The 22793-nt window shown below is 50.2% G+C and overlaps 1 protein-coding gene across 1 annotated transcript in view; it reads right to left on the reverse strand.

Moving 5' to 3' along the window:
• Positions 1-352: 352 nt before the first annotated feature.
• Positions 353-22793, reverse strand: part of LOC129406854 (poliovirus receptor homolog) — a 65199-nt gene continuing 42758 nt past the window's right edge. The window contains exons 5-9 of the mRNA XM_055146451.1: positions 14911-15129; positions 4712-5074; positions 2448-2565; positions 1178-1326; positions 353-441 (exon numbers count right to left, since the gene is read on the reverse strand). Of these exons, the coding sequence (XP_055002426.1) occupies positions 353-441; positions 1178-1326; positions 2448-2565; positions 4712-5074; positions 14911-15129 (938 nt within the window). The remainder of the gene's footprint in view (positions 442-1177; positions 1327-2447; positions 2566-4711; positions 5075-14910; positions 15130-22793) is intronic.

The following is a 22793-nucleotide window of genomic DNA, read 5'->3' on the forward strand; positions in this document are numbered from 1 at the left end:
CTCTCATTTCTGTAGGAGCATCAGGGGATCTCTCCTAGCAAGGGACATGAGAGACAGCTGGGGGTGTCACTCTGCCCTCGGTCCCCCTGTACCCTGGTGGGTGCCCAGTGCTGAGGGGCCTGGAATCGGGGGCCTCACTCCCTTGGGGTGAGAGACCAGCCCTTGCCTCAGTGTCCATGTCTGCAGGGTCGGGGCCGCCCGGCTGTGGGGACACGCAGGACAGGCTGCCTGGGGGGATGAGCACAGAGCCTCACGCGGGGTCAGGCTTAGGGATCGTGGTTTGGGATGCTTAGGGCCAACACAAGGGTGGAGAATGTTCCAGAGACACTCACGGGACCTTCTAACGCCGGAACTAAAGCAGGGTCCCCAGCACAGCCACCACCGCAAACGGGAGGCTGAGCTTGAGGCCGGAGTCTGCGAGTGATGCTTTCCCGGAAGATTCTGAAGAAAGAGAAGCAGCAAGAATTTAGGGTAGAAGACTTTGGGGATCCCTGTGGTCCAGGGGCGGGACCCAGGACTGACCAATCAGAGCGCTCCCCTCTGTGTGGCTGCTGGGATTGGCCAGAGCCACTGTCAGGGTTGAGTTCAGGGGCCAGAAGGACAGGACAGCGGGGAGGGCACTGGCCCTGCAGACAGACCACCTGGGTTTGGTTCCTATGACCCCTTATGGACCCTTGAGCACTGTCAGGATTAATCATTCAGCACAGCCAGGAATAAGCCCTAAATATCCCCGGGTGCTGCCCCCAAAGCAAAACAAAACAAGGAAAGGTGTTGGGTTCCCCTCTGCCCCACTAAACGGCGGGATGGGCACCTGGAATGCCCACGTGTTCCAGATTACTGAGTCGGAGTCCGCTGAGAATAGAGCCAGCACCGAGAACAGCGCAGACACAATAAGGAAATTTCTTGGTTTTACACTCACGCTTGGGGCTCCCCAGTTAAACCAAACCTGACAGGGCCGTTTTCTCGCCCAACTGGGGCGTTTCCAGCAACTGCAATGGCAGCTGTGGCGTTCCCAGCCCCTGGAAAGGCCTTTCTGAGTGTCCAGGCAGAGGCCTCGGCAGGAGTCCGGGATCATCTCATGGCTGAGGGTCCTCCCCCAGGGACTCTCCCATCCCTCCTCAGAGACAGTCCTGCCTGGCACCTCCTGGGGTGTCTCCGTGCTCCCCACTGTCCTCACCTGGGAGCTGAACTCTCATGGCTGCCTGGCCCGTCCCCAGGGCATTGGAGACGCGGCAGATGAAGGTCGTGTTGATGGACTCCTCAGTGGGCTGGATCAGGAGCCGGGAGCCCTGGGGTACAGCAGAGGGGGGCAGGGGTCCCGTGGTCCTGGGGGACACAGGTGGGTGAGAATGCGGCCTCTGCTGGAGCCCAGAGTGACAGGGACTGAGGAACCCCAACACCTCCCCCTGTGTGACCCAAGTTGAGTGGTACCTGGAGTCCCCCCAACTCTCCCTCTCACACCCCTATGACTGCTCAGCAGGTTCTGAGACCCGCCTTCTGATTCCATCCAGAACTTTCCAGCCCTCAGGCCTGTGTGGGCACTGCTCTGTCCCCATCCTCAGGCTCTTACTCACCTGTCACCCTGCAACACACACCTGGTGGCCTGAAAGACTCACTAGAACAGAGCTCCAGGCCCTCCTCTGCTCAGAGCCTGAAAACTCCTGCCTCAGTCAGAGCAAAGCCCAGACCTTAGGTTGGGTCCCCAGAGCTGCCCCGATTCCTCAGACCCCGGGGTCAGTTGCCGCCTCCCTTGCTCTGGTATCAGGGTCCTTGGGGTGGACCCCAGCTAATGATGCCCCTACTGGGTGCAGGTGATCTTTGCCCTTGTATGGCCCAGTGCTGAGTGGGGAGAGTGGGGGTCAAGGCGGAGGGTGAGGACGGGGCACAGAGCAGCCCTGGGAAGAGCTGGGATACCTGCAGCTGGGCTGAAACACCAGAAACTGTGTGTGCAAGGCCCCTTAATTTAATTTAAAGATAATCTGGATGTTGTTCCTAGGGCTGAGCCCCAGGTTTCCACTCATGGGTGCCTGTCCACCATGGAGCTGGGATCCTGCCAGAGACAAGACAGTCTAGTAGGGTCAGAAGTGAGTCTCTGGATTCTTCTTCTTCTCGTTCCTTGTAGACCAGTGGTCCATCCCCAGCCTCCTCCCTCAGACCTAAGAGTTCATTCCTAGTACCTCTTCCCTCAGGCCCAGGGGAACATCACAATGCCTCCTCCCTCAGAATCAGGAGTCCATCCCCAGCCTCCTCTCTCAGACACTGGCCCATACTCTCAGCACCTTTCTCAGGTATAGGAGTCAAGATCAGCCCCTCCTTCTCCCCACCTTGGACTCTGAACAGCCAGGCCCTGTCCCCCAATAATTGGGAGTTTATCCCTAGCCTCCCCCCTCTGACCCAGAGTCCATCCCCAGCCTCCCCCCTCAGACCTGGATCAGCCCAGGACTCACGTGCTCCAGTTATAACTCTTGGGCTCCGGGTTGCTGCGGGCGTCACAGTTCAGGTTGGTCTCCCTGCGGCCCTGCTGCCCGATGGCATCATAGAGAGAGATGGAGACCTGGGGGGCATCTTGGGGGGATGGACAGGGACAAGCTCAGGGACAGGAGTGCTGAGGGGCCACACTTGAGGAGAAGAGCCATCACCCACAGTTCAAACAGGGACACGAGGGGCAGCTGAGTCTGGGCAATATGACATAACTCTGGGCACATATGGAGTGTCCTGGGAGGGTCAAAGTCTTGCTGTGTCACTATAGTGACCTGGGGACAGATGCCAAATGTGCTCATGTCCCTGAGGGGTCCAGCTCCTGCTCTGCAGTGTCACGTGCTTGGGAATGTCTGCTCTGCTCCCTCTGCCAGGACCTGCAAATGCAGCAGAGTGTGTGTGGGCAATGGGGAGAGACAGGCTGTGAGCAGGTGCATACTAGGCTGGGCCAGTGTAGACCATGAGTCTGGATCCTCACTGTCCACACTGCCTGTCAACTGGCACAGTGTCCACGAAACCCTTGACATGCTATGGTCCAGAGGAACCAAGATGCAGAATTAGTGGCTCAGCGCAGACCAGAGTGGATGGTTCTTAGATCTGTGGCTAATGATCTAAGGTACTGTGGAGGGTGTGAGTACAATGAATGCTCATAACTCTGTTCTCCTGTCAGCAGGAAAGATAACACAGTGGGTAGAACATTAGCCCTGCATGCGGCCAGCCTAGGTTCTATTCCTCGCATCCCATATGGTCCCCAACACCACCAGTAGTATCCTGATACACTCAGGAGATGCTGAGCATCTCTGGGTGTGGCCTTCCCTCCCGTAAAACACAAAAACTGATCTTCTTCCTCTGAATAGTGTCAGAATAGTGTTAGCTGGGCTGGGGAGGCTCGAACCGTCTATGCTGCTCCTGTGGGCAGCGCTGTGCAGAGTGTTGGGATACAGGCACCCCTGAATAGCAGATCTGGGGTGCATATGATGCATGGAGTGTATGTCAGACATTCACACACACATGGGGGATGCTCAGGACAGGGCCCCGCTGTGACCCACATCTGGCTCTTCAGGGGCCTCATCTGGGGGCATTAGTAGGGGTGAGGTTGTGTGGGGAAGACCAGGCAGAGGGTGTTGGGGGCCGTGTAGACAGCCACAGGGCAGCAGGGAGGCAACTGTGGGGCAGGTAGGCAGCCCCTGAGGAGATGGGCAAAGGGCAGTGTGTTCTGTGTCAGGGTGCACAGTATAGACTCTTCTCCTGCAGGGCCAGTGTAGACAGGGCAAGAAATGAATGAGATCCATGGAGACAGGGTCTCAGCAGCCTATGTAGATGACACTGGGTCCAGTGAGAACTCCCCTAGCTGTGCCCGAGTCCACTAGTGTAGACCAGGGATAGTGTTTTGTGCCCCAGGGAACCAATGTCAACCAGTGGCTTTAAACTCTTTTGCACATACACCAGTGAAAATAGAAATATTTTAGCAACCACTAAAAAAGAAATAAACAAAATTTATAAAGTACTTTCGGTATTCATTCTTAATTCTACTATCATAATAAAAATTTTACAGTTATTTAATTTACAAATAACCAGGAATGGAGCGATGGCATAGCGGGTAGGGCGGCGTTTGCCTTGCACACAGCTGACCCGGGTTCAATTCCTCCATAGTCAGTGTAGACGGCAGTCGGGGAGGCAACAGGGAACAGGATTATCTGAACCGACAAGTTGGAGCAGACCATGGAAGATGGTGTTGGTGCCCAGGTATAGACAGTGAGGGTGGGTGTGGTGATGTCGGTGGTGGGGCCATGGCAGTGCTGTTGTCACTGACTTAGAAGCAGGAACTGAGCATGCGCATCTCAGCTCTCAGCTTTGTCCTGGATAATAAACTCGGGGGAGTCTGGGAGCTAATCCAGGTTCCCAACCCGGCTCCATTTAACTGCCCTAGCCCAGGCGAAAAAAAAAAAAAAAGAAAAGGAAAAAGAAAACTCCCAACCAAATTACTCCCCAGATTCCTACGCAAGAACCAGGGCATCCCTTCTCTCCTGAGTTTCACCTCCCCCTCTAACCGGCCCCATATGCAGCCCCATCCTCACCATTGCAGCTTTACCTCCTTTGGTTTCTGCACTGCCCCTTACCTCTCTGAGTCCTTCCTGGACCCCTGGTACCCAGTAGCCCCACCCCTCACCACCAGCCCAGAAACTTCGCCTACAGATACTTCCCTCCAGGAAGCCCCGCCCCTCACACTCACAGAACACGCGGAGGCAGGTGCTCGCACTCCCCAGCTGGGATGTGCTGATGCGGATCTCGCAGGTGTAGTTGGCTTCGTCCCCAAGGCTCAGCTCACGCAGGGTGAGCGAGGCGTCAAGCGTGTCCACACCCAACCGGGCGGCCTTGAACTGCAAACGGTCGGGCTCTGTGATGCTGGGGCCCCGCTCCCAGTGGAATTGGGCCACAATGCTGGGGTCCCCCGGCGGGTCCAGCCGCGTCCACCTGATCTGAGTCACCTGCGGAGTTTCAGACTCCAGACGTTGCAGGTGACACGGCAGGGTCACAGTGCTGCCCAGGGATCCCTGCACCTCAGTGGGCGCCAGCACGACCACCTCCCTGGCCTCTGTGGGGGAAACGGGGAAGAGGAGATGGGCAATCTGAGGGGGCTGCAGATCCCAGGAGCCAGGTCTGGGTGGGAAGGAGCCCCGGGGTGTTCGGCTGGGTGATCACCTTCAAGCCAGGGGGATGAAGAGTGTGGGGGTGAGGGCTAGTTAGGCGGGGTAGGGTGGGATGAGGAACTGACAGGTGTACTGTGGGGTGCAAGTGCTGCTCTGTGCTGTGACCAGAGTTAATATTACCAAGTTTCCTATATTTTTTAATTATGAGAAAATATTGTGCTTAAAAAATATCATGGAGGATTACTCCACAGCCTGGAAGTTGGCCTTGCATGCTGGGGGAAAAAGCAGCTCAGATAGAGAAGGGATCAGCATGTAAAGGGTGCTAGGGGGGCCCGTTCAGAATGGGAGATGCGGGCTGAAAGTAGATTATAGACCGAACATGATGGTCACTTAATACCTTTACTGCAAACCACAACACCAACACCCAAAAGGAGAGAGAGAGCAAAAGGGAATGCCCTGCTACAGAGGTGGGGTGGGGTGGGGGGAGGATGAGGTGGGGGTGGTGGGACCATTGGTGGTGGAAAATGGGCACTGGTGGAGGGATGGGCACTCGACCACTGTATGACTCAATGTAAGCATGAAAGTTTGTAAGTCTGGAACTGTACCTCACGGTGATTCACTAATTAAAAAAAAATTCATGTTGGAGCCATATAGTACAGTGGGGAGGGAGCTTGTCTTTCACATGGATGACCTGGTTTGGGTCCATATGGTCCCCAAGCACCATGAGGATTAATTTCTGAGTTCAGATCAGGAGTGACCCCTAGCATGTGAGTGTGCCCTTAAAATTTAAAAGAAAAAAAGAAAAAAGAAAATTCTATGTTAAGGGTCCAGAGAAATAGTACAGCTGATAGGGCACTTGCCTTGCACATACATGGCCGACTGTGTTTGATCCCCACCATCCAGTATGATCCCCCAAACACACCAAGAGTGATCTCTGAGCACAAATCCAGGATTAAACCTTCATTATTGCTGGGTGTGCCCCCCCCAAAAAATCCAATAGCTGCAGCAATAATACAATTAATTGGTAGTGAATTTACATGCAGCCATCCTGAGTGCAAACCTCGGCATCCCGTATGTCCCCCTGAGCACCGCCAGAAGTGGCTCCTGAGTGCAGAGCCAGGTGAAACCCTGAGAAGTGCCAGTGTGGCCCAAAAGAGGAAAAAATTAAAATCCATTTGAGTCTGGAGAGACAGTACAGCAGGTAAGGTATTTGCATTCCATGCAGCTGACGGAATCTAACCCCAGCTCAGATATGGTTCTCGGAGCACCACCAGGAGTGATTCCAAAACACAGAGTGAAGGAGTCAACCCAGATACAGAGCAGGAGTAAGCCCTGAGCACCACAAGGTATTGTGACCAGGTGAACTAAAGTTAGCAGAAAAATGCAGGCGGCTCAAAAGAAGAGCTGAGAAACAGGATGGGACACTCCGGAGATGCAGGGACCCAGGGACAGGAAACCCCTAAGACTAACCCTGAGAATGTTCTGATTTATAGATAGAGTAGCTGCCATACATTGCTCTTTTCAGCCACCAACTTACTTTTTTTTAAACGGTGGATTCAACTGTTTAAGGCAAACCATGAACATCTGGCCTCTGTACTAAAGTCATGCTACTTACTTAGAAAATTTCCCTTCCCAGATTTTTTTTATTATTATTATTGTTTATTTTTTTATAATTTATTTATTTTTAATTAGAGAATCACCGTGAGGGTACAGTTACAGATTTATACACTTTTGTGCTTATACTTCCCTCATACAAAGTTCGGGAACCCATCCCTTCACCAGTGCCCATTCTCCACCACCCGTAAACCCGGCGTCCCTCCCACCCTCCCCACTCCCATCTCCCCGAAGGATGTTGCAATAGGCATAATAAAATATATATTAGTTACCCATCAGATAAGGGGTTGATATCAATGGTATATAAAGCACTGGTTGAACTCTACAAGAAGAAAACATCCAACCCCATCAAAAAATGGGGCGAAGAAATGAACAGAAACTTTACCAAGGAAGAAATACGAATGGCCAAAAGGCACATGAAAAAGTGCTCTGCATCACTAATCATCAGGGAGATGCAGATCAAAACAACCATGAGATACCACCTCACACCACAGAGACTAGCACACATCCAAAAGAACAAAAGCAACCGCTGTTGGAGAGGATGTGGGGAGAAAGGGACCCTTCTTCACTGCTGGTGGGAATGCCGACTGGTTCAGCCCTTCTGGAAAACAATTTGGACGACTCTCAAAAAATTAGATATTGAATTCCCATTTGACCCAGCAATACCACTGCTGGGAATATATCCCAGAGAGGCAAAAAAGTACAATCGAAACAACATCTGCACATGTATGTTCATCGCAGCACTGTTTACAATAGCCAGAATCTGGAAAAAACCCGAATGCCCCAGAACGGATGACTGGTTGAGGAAACTTTGGTACATCTATACAATGGAATACTATGCAGCTGTTAGAAAAAAGGAGGTCAAGAATTTTGTAGTTAAGTGGATGGGCATGAAAAGTTTCATGCTGAGTGAAATGAGTCAGAAAGAGAGAGACAGACATAGAAAGATTGCACTCATCTATGGTATATAGAATAACAGAGTGGGAGACTAACACCCAAGAACTGTAGAAATAAGTACCAGGAGGTTGACTCCATGGCTTCGAGGCTGGCCTCACGTTCCGGGGAAAGGTCAACTCAGAGAAGCGATCACCAACTACATTGTAGTCGAAGGCCATGTGGGGGAAGGGAGTTGCGGGCTGAATGAGGGCTAGAGACTGAGCACAGCGGCCACTCAACACCTTTATTGCAAACCACAACAGCTAATTAGAGAGAGAGAACAGAAGGGAATGCCCTGCCACAGTGGCAGGGTGGGGTGGGGGGGAGATGGGAGTGGGGAGGGTGGGAGGGACGCTGGGTTTACGGGTGGTGGAGAATGGGCACTGGTGAAGGGATGGGTTCCCGAACTTTGTATGAGGGAAGTATAAGCACAAAAGTGTATAAATCTGTAACTGTACCCTCACGGTGATTCTCTAATTAAAAATAAATTATAAAAAACAACAACAACAACAAAAAAACAAACAGAAAAAAAAAAAGAAAATTTCCCAATTGATATTGCCAAACAGGATGTGATAAAAATGTATGAAAACGCATGGCGGGTAGGGTTTGCACGCGGCCAACCCGGGTTTGATTCCTAGCATCCCACATGGTCCCCTAAGCACCGCCAGGAGTAATTCCTGAGTATAGAGCCAGGAGTGATCCCTGCGCATTGCCAGATGTGACCTAAAAATTTTTTTTTTAATTATAAAGAAAAAAGAATGTATGAAAACTCTGCCTGGAAGCAGGTTGAGGCTGTTGGTAGCGCTGAGCCCCGTGCTCTCAGGCTGGGCAGCCCCTGCAAGCTAATAAAGGCTCTTCTATTCAATAAACCAGTGCTCTGGAGACTTCTTAGGTAACCTCTCACCCCAGAGTAGTACCCAAAACAAAAACAAGAAAGAAAATTGAAAGAGGAGACAGAGAGCTCTGCTGGGAGGCCTCAGGCTGGTTCCTGGGCCTCTCTGGTCCTTTTCCTAGTTAGTGAAAAGGGAGGAGGAGAGTGAGCACTCCCGAGTGCTCCCACAGTCAGGGCGGTTCCAGGGCTTCCCCCATCTCAGCCCTTAGTCTCCCAGCAGCTCCCTGAGCCAAGACCCATCCAGCCCACACCTGTTCTTGCCAGAGGCCAGGACACGCCTCACCTCACTGCACCTCACTCTTGCTGTTTCTCTGACTTCTGGGCCTGGGGAGTGTGTCTCTCACCCCATCCCCATGGATTCTCAGGGACACGCACACCCACAGGGCAGTGAGCGCTCATTCCCCCTGTGCTGTTGGGGCCTGGGTGCAGGAGGAGCCAACACGGGCTGGGAGCAGCGTGGTGGGGGCAGAGGAAGCAGGTTTCACTTTCTGGTCCACTTCTGGGAAACAGTGGGAATATTTCTCAAAACCTAAAAATACAGTGATCCAGCACTAAAAAGAACCCTAAACCCTCTGCCCAATGGGTCCAGAAACACCCCATGTGGTTATTTCCCTTGGAAAAACTCTGAACTTCCTTTAAATTGTGCAAAAGATGCACTGAGTGTCTTTATCTCACAGCCCCGCCCCGGGCTTTAGAGCAACTGGCGCCCAGTACCTGCTCAGACACCCCTGGAGCCCACCTGGGCCCTGAGCCCCAGTAACGGCTCCTGATAACCGTCAGGTAGGGCGGCGTGCCAGGACACAGGGCCCGGTCCAGGCAGGCCACTCGGGGCCAGACAGGAGCAGAATACAGGCAGGGCTCAGTAGATGCCCAGGCAGGGCTGGGATGTCAGGGGGTGACAAGGTGCTGAGCACAGAAGTCTCACCCACGCACATGTGCTTGTGGCTGGAGACTAGCAAGTCGCTCACGGGACAGGGCAGCGTGGGACAGGACCAGTGACTCATTCACGGGAGGCTGCAGACAGTGTAGGACAGGACTGGTAAAGTCTTTCACGGGTAAAAACACCTTGGGAGGGACCCGGACCCATCTACCTTAATCTGTACAATAAACTCTGACTCCCGAGTTTTGTATGCAAATCTTTCATAGAATTCTCAAAAGCCCACCAGCATAGGGAAATCCACATTCACAGTAACAGTGTCACCTGATTATACTGGTACATTTAATATAAGTGAGACATCAATTCATTACTGAAAAAGCATAAAACCTTAACAAGTTAAGAATAACAGACCTTTCTGTATCCAGCAGAGGGTGGCCACAAGCACAGAAGTGAGTGCAACATTTAGTGACAAAATGCTGAGAACTGTATCATGACTTTAAAGAAGCTCCTCTGTGTGTGTGGGGGGGGGGGGGGGGACTGGAGCAATAGCACAGAGGGTAGGGCGTTTGCCTTGCACGCAGCTGACATGGGTTAGAATCCCAGCATCCCATATGGTCCCCTGAGCACCACCAGGAGTAATTCCTGAGTGCAGAGCCAGGAGTAACTCTGTGTATGGCTGGGTGTGACCCAAAAGGCAAAAAAAAAAATCTCCTTTTAAAAAGAAGTTATTTATTTTGATTTTGGGGTCACACCAGGTTATGCTCAGGGCCTACTCTGTGCTCAAGGATTACTCCTGGCATACTTGGGGGACTATGTGAGTGTCAATGGTCAAACCCGGGTCAGCCACGTGTGCAAAAGTCCTTCCACTGTACTACTGTTTTGGCCCTGGATAAACTATTCTTGCTGAAGTTTTCATCTCAACGAGCTTTTTTTCACTATATCCCACCATTTTGTTCTGATTGGAGAGTCATTTGATAGATCTACTCTGATTCTTATGGGAGTTCTTTATATGTAGATTCATTTTTAGATCTTGTTGCTTTCAGTATTTTTAATTTCTGTCTTTGGGCTTTGTCATTCTGATTTTACCATGTCTTGGAGTTTTGTATTTGACTCACTTTTGCTGGGGCCCTTCTGTTCCCTTGGGTCTCAGTGCTTACACTCTTCAACTCTGGGAAATCCTTATCTACAATTTCCTTAATGGAGGGTTCTTCTCAAGCTTGCCTCCTTGGTCTTCAGAGACTCAGATGATGCTTATATTGTTCCTCTTGAACTAAGTCCACAAGTCTCTAGTGTACAGCTCATTTCTTTTCAGATTTTTTTAAGTCTTCTAGACTTTTTCCTTTTGTTTATTTTCTTGGGGACCACACCTAGCAGTGCCTGAGGCTTACTCCTGGCTCTGCACTTAGGAATCACTCCTGCGGGGGGGGGGGGGGCTCATGGGACCCTGGGATGCCAGGGATCTAACCCAGGTCAGCTGCATGCAATGCAAGTGCCCTCCCCACTCTACTGTGGCCTGAGCTTCTAGTCTTCCAGATCTTCATCTCATCTGAGAGCTCTTCAGTCTTTTCATCAGCTACTGTTATTCCGCTGCTCAGACCTTCTATTTCCTGCCATACTTTTCATTCTGTCACATCTGAATGCAGTTTTCTCATACCTGCTAGCATACTTTCTTGTGCTCTGCTGACCTTCCCCCTCAGGGACAGCAGCAGGTGGTCACTGAGTGGGTGCAGGCTGGGCGCACCATGACCGGGCACCCTAGAGCCACACATCTGGGTCGCTGGGCCCTGGCCCTGCCATGCATTGGTATTTGATCTGGGGGCCCTGGGGAGAATGTCCAGCAGCCTGGGGGGTCTCTGTGGGTCCCACCCTGCTGCATTTTTCCACACCGATTTTCCCCCCAGGGGACTGAGCTGCCCCTGCATCCGGGGGTGGCTGGGACTAGGGGCCAGGAAGAACAACTCTAGCCTGGGGAGGTCAGGGGGGCTGAGTGCAGGGAGAAGGGGAAGCCAGTGGTGTGGGTCACCCACCAGCATCCACAGGACGCCAGAACAGCCACAGCCAGAACAGCGGGTGTAGCACCAGCTGGGCAGGAGGTGGGCCACGCGAGGGCCCTGGGGTGCAGGGCAGCTGCCCAGGCGCCTGTGTGCTCTGTGCCTTCTTCCCGATAGTGATTCTGAGAATACGCTGCAGTGGGGCCCAGAGACTGGGGCGGGCCCAGGTGGTGACTGAGCTGGAAGCACCCGCCCATGGTGAGGCCCTGTGCCAGCGCTGAGCTGCCGCCCACTGCCGCCCCCTACTGGCCGGGAGAGAAAACGGAGGTACAGAACACACCAGGTCCCTTTCTAGTGCTGGTGGCTGGGCTGAGATGGGCCTGAAGCGGGGTTGGATCCCAGTTCTTGCCCATCTGTGGGAGTCCAGAGGGAGTCCTGGAGTGCCATATTCAGGGCCAGACCTTCAGGGTCACCGCCTCCTGCCAAGGAGCTGCAGGGACCAGCCTGGTCCTTATTCCCGAGAGGATGCAGCGAGTGGTGAGCAGACAATGGGGTGACATGGGTGCAGGTGAGACTTTCCCTCCTACATTCCAATGCTCATCTCCTAAAGCTGGCACAGAGACCCCAGGACAGGACAGGGAAGCCCTCCTTGTCTTCATACATCTGCCAGTTGCAGGCTGGGCACTTGCCCTCACCTTCTGTCCCTTGACCCCCTTTTGGGGGTGGTTCTTGTTTTTTTTTTTTTTGGTTGGTTGGTTTTTTTTGGCTTTTTGGGTCACACCCAGCGATGCTCAGGGGTTACTCCTGGCTCTGCACTCAGGAATTACTCCTGGCAGTGTTTGGGGGACCATTAGGGATGCCGGGGATGGGGATCGAACCCGGGTTGGCCACGTGCAAGGCAAACGCCCTACCTGCTGTGCTATCACTCCAGCCCCCTGGGGGTGGTTCTCATTGTTGATGCCCTCCTTGCATACCCCTCTTGCAAGTCCCAAGTTCTCTCAAGTCTCATAATATAAAACTGACCTCCTGAGCCCACTTTCTACTCTGATGACTAAGGGACACACCACGGGGATAAGGGATTAATATCCAGGATATACAAGATACTTGTAGAATTGTATAAGAAAAAAACCTCCAACCCCATCAAAAAATGGGGAGAAGAAATGAACAAAAATTTCCTAAAAAAAGAAACACAAATGGCCAAAAGGCACATGAAAAAATGCTCCACATCGCTAGTCATCAGGAAGATGCAATCAAAACAACAATGAGATATAATCTCACACCACAGAGACTGGCACACATTCAAAAGAACAAAAGAAACCAGTGCTGGCGTGGATGTGAGGGAAAAGGGACGCTCCTTCACTGTTGGTGGGAATACCAATTGGTCCAGCCTTTCTGGAAAACAATATGGACAGTCCTTCAAAAACTAGAAATTGAGGGGCTGGAATGATAGCACAGCGGGTAGGGCGTTTGCTTTGCACACGGCCAACCCGGGTTCGATTCCCAGCATCCCATATGGTCCCCTGAGCACCGCCAGGGGTAATTCCTGAGTGCAGAGCTAGGAGTGACCCCTGTGTATTGCCGGGTGTGACCCAAAAAGCAAAAAAAAAAAAAAAAACTAGAAATTGAGCTTCCAATATGACCCCAAAATACCACTTCTGGGAATATATCCTGAGGATGCAAAAGAGCACAGTAGAAATGACATCTGTACCTATATATTTATTGCAGCACTGTTCACGATAGCCAAAATATGGAAACAACCCGAGTGCCCTAAAACAGATGACTGGTTAAAGAAACTTTGGTACTTCTACACAATGGAATACTATGCAGCTGTTAGGAGAGATAAAGTCATGAAATTTGCTTATAAATTGATAAGCATGGAGAGTATCATGCTAAGTGAAATGAGTGAGAAAGAGAGGGACAGACATAGAGGGACTGCACTCATTTGTGGAGTGTAGGGTAGCATCACATGAGGCTGACACCCAAGGACGGTAGATACAAGGGCCAGGGGGATTGCCCCATAGCTGAAAGACTGCTTCATGAGCGAAGGGGAGAAGGCAGATGGAATAGAGAGGGGATCACTAAGAAAATGATGGTTGGAGGAACCAGTTGGGATGGGAGATGCATGCCGAAAGTAGATAATGGACCAAATATGATGACCTCTCAGTGTCTGTGTAGCAAGCTATAATGCCCAAAAGTAGAGAGTATTGGGAATATTGTCTGCCATGGAGGCAGGGGGAGGGTGGGAAAGGGGGGTATACCCAGGATATTGGTGGTGGGGAATGTGCACTGGTGGAGGGATGAGTGTTTGATCATTGTGAGATTATAACCCGAACATGAGAGCTTGTAACTATCTCACAGTGATTCAATAAAATTTAAAAAATTTTAAATATATATATATATATGTGGTGTCAAGACTGAAACTTGGGTTGGCCATGGGCAAGGCAAGTCCTAACTTCTGAGCTGTGGCTCCAGCCCCTGATATCTGTTTGTGATCAATAATCTCATCCCCCTCTGTAACATATACATGTATCTGTCTGTAAATACTGGTATTTAGAGAACGTGCACTCATGAATGGTGAGTATGCTTCTGTATAGATGTGAGTATGTGTGTGTGTGTGTGTGAGACAGTAAGCTTGGGGCCAGAGCAATAGCACAGCAGGGAGGGCATTTGCCTTGCATGAAGCTGGCCTGCATTCAATGCCCAGCACCCCATATGTCCCCCCAAGCCATCCAGGTGTGATCCCTGAGCAGAGATGTAGGAGGAATACCTGAGAACTGCTGTGTGTGGCCACAACACCCCCCAAAAAAATAAACAGTTCTAGCATCTAGTCAAAGAATGCAAAACCCTCTGCTGGATGGGTCCAGGCACACCCCCTGTGGGAACTTCCCTTGGAAAGACTCTGAACCCCCTCAAACTCTGCAAAAGATGCTCTGAGTGTCTTGAACTCACGGCCCCGACCCAGACTTTAGAGCACCTGGTGCCCAGCACTTGCTCAGACACCCTGGAACCCATCCTGGACCCTGAGCCCCAGTAACAGCCCCTGAGAACACGGTCTGACGGCCTCTCACTCACGGACAGTCCATCCCCTCCGCCCTCCAGCATTTCTGGGGACACTGAGGTGCCTTTCCAGGGGTTCAATGCCTGACCCTGTTTTGAGCTGAGGCTGACTCGGGAGAGGCCACCCAATCCCTGGAACATTGGGGTGAGGGGCACAGTGAGGGGTCATTGCTAGGGTGAATGCTGAAGCATGTCTACCCTCAGAGCTGGACATTTGGGGGCAGAGTGCAATGGGGTGCTGGGCCCCTTCTGTCAGCTGACTGAGCCCATGGGCATTACCAATTCCCTAATGACTGCAAGGGCCCTGCAGAGCCATTGATCTTGCCTGTGGGGGTGCAGAGTGGGGAGAGCACTGCGCAGGGCTGGGATTATACGGGAGCCTGGGGTCCGAGCGCAGGAGAAGGGGTCACTTACCGGCTCTGGTGAGTGCCCAGGGCAGTAAGAGCAGAGACAGCAGCAGAGTCAGGCCTGGCAGAGTGGGGGGCCGAGCCATGATGAGGGTCCTAAAGGGCTGCCAGGGGATCAGGGTCTCCATCAATCCTTGGAGGCCAATTTCTGCTGATTGATTCCGTTTGTGCTGGAAACCAGAGCTGCTATTGCTGCAGGAGCCTGTTCCCGTGTCTACTCCACAAACTGCCAGAAGGCAGAACAAAAGCCCTTTTTATAGCTTTGACCTCAGCTATAAAATCCCCGCATTTCCTTGCTCAGGTGCAAACTCCACCCTGAGACCTGCCCACAAACCTAAGGACAGGGTTTGGATGCTGAAAACAATCTCAAGCACCAAGGGATCCCTTGAGCACCCCTAGGACTCACCCCCAAGCACTGAGCCCAAGCACAGCCCCATGTGCCCAGAAACCAACCAACCAAACAGTAAAGAGGAGAAATGAGGGACTCAGTCTGCACCGTGGGGAGCATCTGGGCTTGTGTTCTGGGGTCCCCCTGGGTGTTTCTTGGGGATCAGGCTGTGGGGTCGGGGTGGAAGCCAGAGGCCCAGTGAGAGGTGACTGTGAGGTCCAGGCAGGAGGTGGGGGCTCCTTCTTGGCGGCGGGCAGAGTGTGGGGATTGAAGGGATTGGTTTGATTCTCTGTTCTGGGCTTTTGTTCTGTTTGGCTTTTGCCTCCCTCACTGGTCCTCAAGGCAGCTCCCAGCTCTGTGCTCATGCGTCGCTCCCAGTAAGTCTCAGGGACCATGAGGTGCCGGGGATTGGACCAGAGTCAGCCTCAGTCAAGACAACAGCCTTAACCCGGCTCCAACTGTCTCCAGCCCCTCCAGTGAGTCTGGTGTCAGAACCCCGGCATTTGCTGATGGATAGTTCACAGTAAGAGAGAAACCCCCTTTCCTGCCAGGACTCTCAGGATATGGGGTGAGGGAGAAGCTGATTGTGGGAAAGTTGTGAGCAATGGTTTTGGGGACCACATGAAAGCACAAAGGGCAGGTTTAGTCCTGAACAGGTGGCAGCGAACATGCACACAGACAAACACAGAGACAGACATGCATCAAACACACACAAATATGTAACACAAAGGCACACACAGACATCCACAGAACAACAGAAATCTTTAGATCTCATGAGGTTTGGATTTTCCTCCTGGATGATCAGGAAGTTGTATAAGAAGCTCAGGCTCACTTTCTCACTCATATTTGCTTGGAACTTGTGTTACTGTTACTTGGTTCTCGCTGTTATTATTTTCTCTCCTTCCCGCCACTGTGGCTGTAGCTGTGGGGGCGGCTCCCACGCCCAGCTCTGGTGCTCACACATGATTCTCTGTGTGCTCAGTTGGGTCCACCAGGCTCACTGACCCTGGGCCCTGTAGAAAATGAGGGGACTTTTCTCGGGAACAGCGGCCATCCCTGCTCTCACAAGGGTTCCCTCTGCAGAGCCACTTCTGGACCTGAGAGAACAAGATGCACCTGAAAAGCCTAGACTATTCTCCCCTTCAGCCTCTCTTGGCATGGCCGTCATGTGGGGTCCACTGGAAGGTGGTTGTTCCGGCCCCAAAGGGCATCATGTACTTGTGTGTGCGTCAGGAGAGGGCTCCCATCCCCAAGTGCCAGGACTGAACCTGGTGGTAAGAGGTGAGGGGGCCCAGACATGGACCTGTGCTCCCCAATTCTTGTGCTCCCCCAGAGAGATTTCACAGGGAGCTTAAACTCATCCAGGGAACACTTATTTAGGAGAAAGGAAGTAGCCAGATACTGATGCAGGTGCGACTGGAGAGTGACGGTAGGTCTCTCTTAGTGCGTGATTCCCAGGTTCCTCAATATTTTCAACAATGAAAATATGGACATGGGCCAGCAAAAAACAATGGGGCTGTCCACAGCAGCTGGCAAGGGTAAACTGAGGCTTCCTCTTTCAGCAATAAAGTACATCAGGAGGGGCTGGAGTGATAGCACAGCGGGTAGGGCATTTGCCTTGCACGTGGCAGACCTGGGTTCAATTCCCAGCATCCCATATGGTCCCCTGAGCACCCCCACGGTTAATTCCTGAGGGCAAAGCCAGGAGTAACCCCTGTGCATTTCCAGGTGTGACCCAAAAAGAAAAAAAAAGCATCAGGAAATGGGCATCGTGGAGCTCACACATGTTCTCTTTGTTTTGCCTCATTTTTGCTTTCAAACTTTCTAGGAAAAGTGAAGTTTCCCGGTAAGAAGTGCAGCTGCTGTTGGTCTGTTCAAAGAACAGAAAGAACATGCTGAATCAAGTCACATAATTCATGAGAAAACATGATTATTGAACTTACATGATTCATGATTAACGGCTGTGTTAATCATGAATCATGATTGCAAACACCGTAATCAATCATCATATCAGCGCCCACTTTGAGAAGCCCTGGTACCGCATCTCCTAAAATTTATGGACCCTCCTTATATTTGTCATTGGCCCACCTATCTGTTGTTCTGGCCATCTATCTTAAACAAATAAAGGGGCCTAGAGAGACAAAGTTCAAGAACAAGGCTTTTTTTTTGCCTCTTTTATGATTTCATTTCCCTCCCTCCAAGTCCCTCCCTCTCTTCTTTCTAGTCCTTGAGCCAGGGAGTCTTGGGGTTCTTGAGCTTTGGGGTCTCGGGGTTTGGCCATGATTGTGCAGTTTCCTGAGGTGCCATGACCAACTGTCCTGGCGCCAATGTATTTCAGTGTTTGCTCCTTGGAAGTGTTTTCCATGTGGGATCTCCTGGACCCTCTCACAGCTGGGGCCCAGCAGTCCCCAGGGCTGACCTACTTGCGCCCTGTCGGGCAGAGGGAGAGACCGTGTGTGGGACCCGCTGCAGTTTCCTTATTCCCACACACATGGACCCCCTGGCTGGGAGCCTCACTGCCCACAGCCCGGAACCTTCTTTCTCCTTCGCCCCCACGGGGCCACCCAGAAACCCTTTGCTGTCTCTCTCCTACCCGGCCTGAAGTCCTGCCCCTGGGCTGTTGCTCCAGCCCCAAGGTCTTCACTGGGTGGTGGTTGGGGAGGGGAAGTGGGTTGGGTCTACACCTGCACTGCTCAGGGCCGACTCCTGGGTTTTCAGGAAATGAATCACTAGTTCCCACCTGGAAATCTACCTTCTGTTTTTGGTTTGCGGTCACACCCAAATTGCGCTCAGGGCTTACTCCTGGCAGATCTCAGGGAGCCATGTGCAGTTCCCATGATTGAATCCAGGTCAGTTGTGAGCAAGGAAATCCCCTTTCTGCTGTCCTGCCTCTCAGACCCTGCAACCTACCTCCTTAAGAAATAAACAGAGGCGCTGGACAGGTGTGTGTGTGTGTGCGCCAGGTCGTCGGACTGTTCCTGCCGCCTGACCGGCCCAGTGCCCCAGTCACGGCCCAGCATCCTTGCCTGCTGTCCTAGCTCCACTCTTCCTCGGAGAGGTGTGTGTGTGTGTGCACGCCCAGCCCTCGGACGGTTCCAACCACTTGACCCTCCCATTCCCTGACAGCCCCCCAGCACCCCAGTACCTGGCCCCTAGTCCTGTCCCACAAGTGCTTGCTGGGGGCGTGGCCTGTACCTCAAGGGGTGTGGCCTTAGGGGGCGTGGTCTCAGGGGGCGTGGCCTCCTGCCTGATTTTTTTTCCATCCCCTGTTCTGCAGATTTAGATCATAATCTGTATAACCTATTTCTTTGAAGAACACCCTGGACATCTCAATCACTGTATGCCAATAGTCCATTAGCCTATTCTAATTTCACAAAAACTGTTCGTGAACAATAGAAGCTGCACAAGCCCTTCGGAAAGAGAGCATAGCCTCAAGGCTTCACTAGAGGCCCCACATAAACGAGGAGGAGCGCCTGAGAGTAAGGAACTATCCTAGAAGGGGAAAATGACTACCATCATCAACTAAACTCATCCAGAATCCCCCCCTGCAGCAAGAGGGAATAGGATAGACAACTAGAAGGTTCCAACTCTATAGCTCCATAACAATATGAAGAAATGGCGAAAATGCCCACCACGAGGAGAGGATAAAGAAAAGATTCCAGAAGCCCCAACAGGGGTTACCCACAAATATGACCTCTCAGATAAAGAATTCAGAGAGGAAATCTTGAAGATGGTTGATGAACTCAAAGTAACCCTGTGTGGAGAGCCTCCATGGGATCGTGCTTCGTGAACACCTGCTTCTTGTTGGTTTCACCGTGCTTCGTGAACAACACCTGATGGGGAATCAGGATGTCTTGTCACGCCCACAAGTTGTGGCTAGTTTATCAGCTGCAGACACTTGGGGGCAAACAAGCAGGGAGAAGTATTATAAGGGGGGAAGCTGCCTAGCTAGGGGTTCCCCCTCGTTCGTCCCTCTCTCCTCTTTCCCCGTTTCCCCTCTTTCCCAATTCATGGAAAGTCCCTGAATAAATCGTGGCAAGAAGGATCTCCGAGTTGCGTGTTTCTTCGCTGGTCGAAGCGGCGCGCGACAATCCTGGAACAGACATCCAATAAATTAAGGGAGGATATGAATTAAGCTTTGGAACGGTCCACCAAGAAAATGCAGGAAGAAACGAAAGCAGAAATTTCTAAGCTATGAACAGAAGTGACACAAATAAAGGAATCTGTAGATGAATTAAAAATGTCAGTAGGTGTCCTCAACAGTATGATGGCTACAGCTGAAGACAGAATCAGTGAGCTTGAAGATGAGCTGCAGAAAGCTTACAGGCAACAACAAATAATGGCAAAAGACCTCGAAGTGGCACTAGAGCAAATCAAAGTCCTAGGGGATGACCTCAAGAGGAACAACATAAGAATCATTGGAGTACCAGAAGCACAGGGAAGTAACCCCAATGAAAAAAACACAGTAAAAGACATCATTGCTAAGAAATTCCCAGAGATGGAGAAAGCAGGCATCCAGATCCAAGGAGCTCGAAGGGTACCAACAAAAAGAGACCCTAATAAAAAGACTCTAAGGCATATCATAGTCAGAATGATGAATGCTGTGGACAGAGAGACAATACTGCAAGCAAGGTCAAAGAAGGAAATCACATACAAAGGAGCACCCCTTAGATTCACAGCAGACCTATCAGAGGAAACCCTCCAAGCCCAAAGACAATGGTGGGACATAGTGAAAAAAACTCAATGAAATGAATGCCTCACCAAGAATACTTTATCTGGCTAAACTTTCACTCAAACTTGAAGGAACCATACACTATTTCACGGAGAAACAAGAGCTCAGGAACTTCATAGACTCAAAACCAAACTTAAAAGAAGGTTTAAAGGGGCTACTGTAAAACAAGGAAAACCCTACAAGAACAACAAACCCCACAGAAAGATGACACAAAACCCCATGAAAATAATCTCTCTCGATGTCAATGGCCTAAATGCACCAATCAAGAGACACAGAGTGGCAAAATGGATTCGGAAACTAAACCCAACATTCTGCTGCATACAAGAAACACATCTGAACAGTCAGAGCAAACACAGACTCAAAGTGAAAGGATGGAAAACAATCCTGCAAGCAAACAACTCCCTCAAAAAATCTGGGGTGGCCATATTAGTATCCAACAGCATAGATTTCAGATTGAAAAAGATTTTAAGGGACAGCAAAGGTCATTTTCTATTTATCACGGGATATTTACAACAGGAAGAAATTACACTCTAAAACATAGGCAAACCTAATGAGCAACCAGCTAAATACTTAAAACAACTGCTAACAGACTTTAAGGAGGACATCGCTAGCAGCACAATAGTAATTGGAGACTTCAACACCGTCTTATCACCTACGGATAGATCGACAAGAACACAATTCAGCAAGGAAACACTGACTCTGAAGGAAGAAATGGAAGAGAGAGAGGGCTAGTAGATCTATATAGGGCTTTACACCCCAAAAAGCAAGAATGCACATTCTTTTCCAGTGCACACAGAACATTTTCCAAAATAGACCATGTGCTGTGTCACAAAATATACCTCAGTAGAATCGGGAAGACAGAAATTGCATCAACTATCTTTTCAGACCATGATGCGCTGAAGATAGAAGCTAATCACACACAGATGCAGAGAAACAAGTCAAACACCTGGAAGTTAAACAACTCAGTGTTGAACAATGAGTGGGTCAGGAAGGAAATAAAGGAGGAAATCAAAAGATAACTCGAAACAAATGAGAATGAAGACACGAGCTACAAAAAACTAAGGGATGCAGCCAAAGCCGTGTTAAGGGGGAAATTCATAGCGCTGCAGGCATTCCTCAGGAAGGAAGAAAGGACCTACATAGATAGTTTGATTTCACAGCTCAAGGCCTTAGAAAAGGACCAGAAAAAGTAACCCAAACCAGACCAAAGGAAATGAATAATAAAATTCAGAGCAGAAATTAACGACATGGAAACCCAGAAAACAATCTGAAAGGTCAATGAAACCAAGAGCTGATTCTTTGAGAAAATAAACAAGATTGATAAACCACTAGCAAGACTCACAAAGAGAGAGATAGAACCCTAATAAGCCAAATCAGAAATGAAACAGGGGACATCACAACAGAAACCAATGAAATTCAAAAGACCATCAGAGACTACTTTGAAAGTCTTTATGCCACGAAACAAGGGAACCTAAAAGAAATGGATAAATTCCTTGATTCCTAAAATCTCCCGAGACTGAACCAAGAAGACTTGGAATACCTGAATAGACTCATTAATATCAGGGAAATTGAAACTGTAATCAAAAACAAAAGCCCGGGTCCAGGTGGATTCATTAGCATCCTTCAAGGTAGAGAACTGGGGGAAGATGAGGTAGGAATCTGAACAGAGGTGTGAGCGTCCTGCAAATCAAAGCCAATGATAATGAATCTGTATAGGCTTGGCTTCTAATTGCTGAATTTGTTGTCTAATAAAAGCCAAGATTCTATTTAAAACGCAAGGGCCAACAGTAACTAACAATAATACAGCTGACAGTGGACCCAGCAAGGGGAGTAAGTAATCTTAAATTCTACTCTGAGTTTAGTCATGGAATCCCGGACCACTCCTGTGATCTGCAAAAAATGAGCATTAAAACGGCATTCCTCCCCTAGGGCAGCACATAATCCTCCCCTGTTGCAACAATAATAAGTCCAGTCCTCTCCTGTTCTGCAACACCACTTCAGACAGGAACGTCAGGGATTTCTTGAGATGATGATGGAGGTTTCGATCCTCTCCTGGTCCTCATCAGTAGCTACTCGAAGGGATGAGAATCTGCTCCACTGGGTTGCAAGTGAATTGATACCAGTCCTGGCTCCTGCCAGTGCAGTTCCAAACAGCTGCCAGTCCAATTCCAAACAGCGTGGCTATGGTTAGAGTGGATATCACCTCCCTCTTCTTAATTTTACTCCAGATGAGGCCGTAGCAGGATCCAGAATGGATTAGTAGGTCTGTCATCTGTTAAAATATAAGCAGAGACTTTTCCTCCTACAAGGAGGTTTCCCACTATTTCCCTTATTGTGTGTTTGTCAGATTTTAATGCAAATATAAAAATCAATTGTTTCCCAATCCCTTTCTCATTTACAAAGTTGCAAGAGCCAGATACCTGGAAGAGTTAACAAACTAAATTAGCAAGTATTTTCTGCTGAGCAAAAGTGTGATTAGAATTCACTGTTGAGGTTAGGGAGGGTCTGCATATCCAGTCTGACTGAGGCAGAGCTTGCTGAGCTGGGAATGCAGGGGGATGGGCAGATTCAGGGAAATATCTTTAAAAACTCTCAAGGTGACAACTGAGATTAACCCCTTATAACCCTGAGCTAAGTAGCTTTATCAAAAAATCTCAGATCAAATAAAACACTGATAGGATAAGTTTTGCAACCAATTTTATATCTCTAGAAATTCATGTTTTAACTAAACCATTACTCTTCGTACCTGTTTTACTACAATTATTTCAGC

Source organism: Sorex araneus, chromosome 8 (genome assembly GCF_027595985.1).
Source record: "Sorex araneus isolate mSorAra2 chromosome 8, mSorAra2.pri, whole genome shotgun sequence".
Classification (NCBI taxonomy): domain Eukaryota; kingdom Metazoa; phylum Chordata; class Mammalia; order Eulipotyphla; family Soricidae; genus Sorex; species Sorex araneus.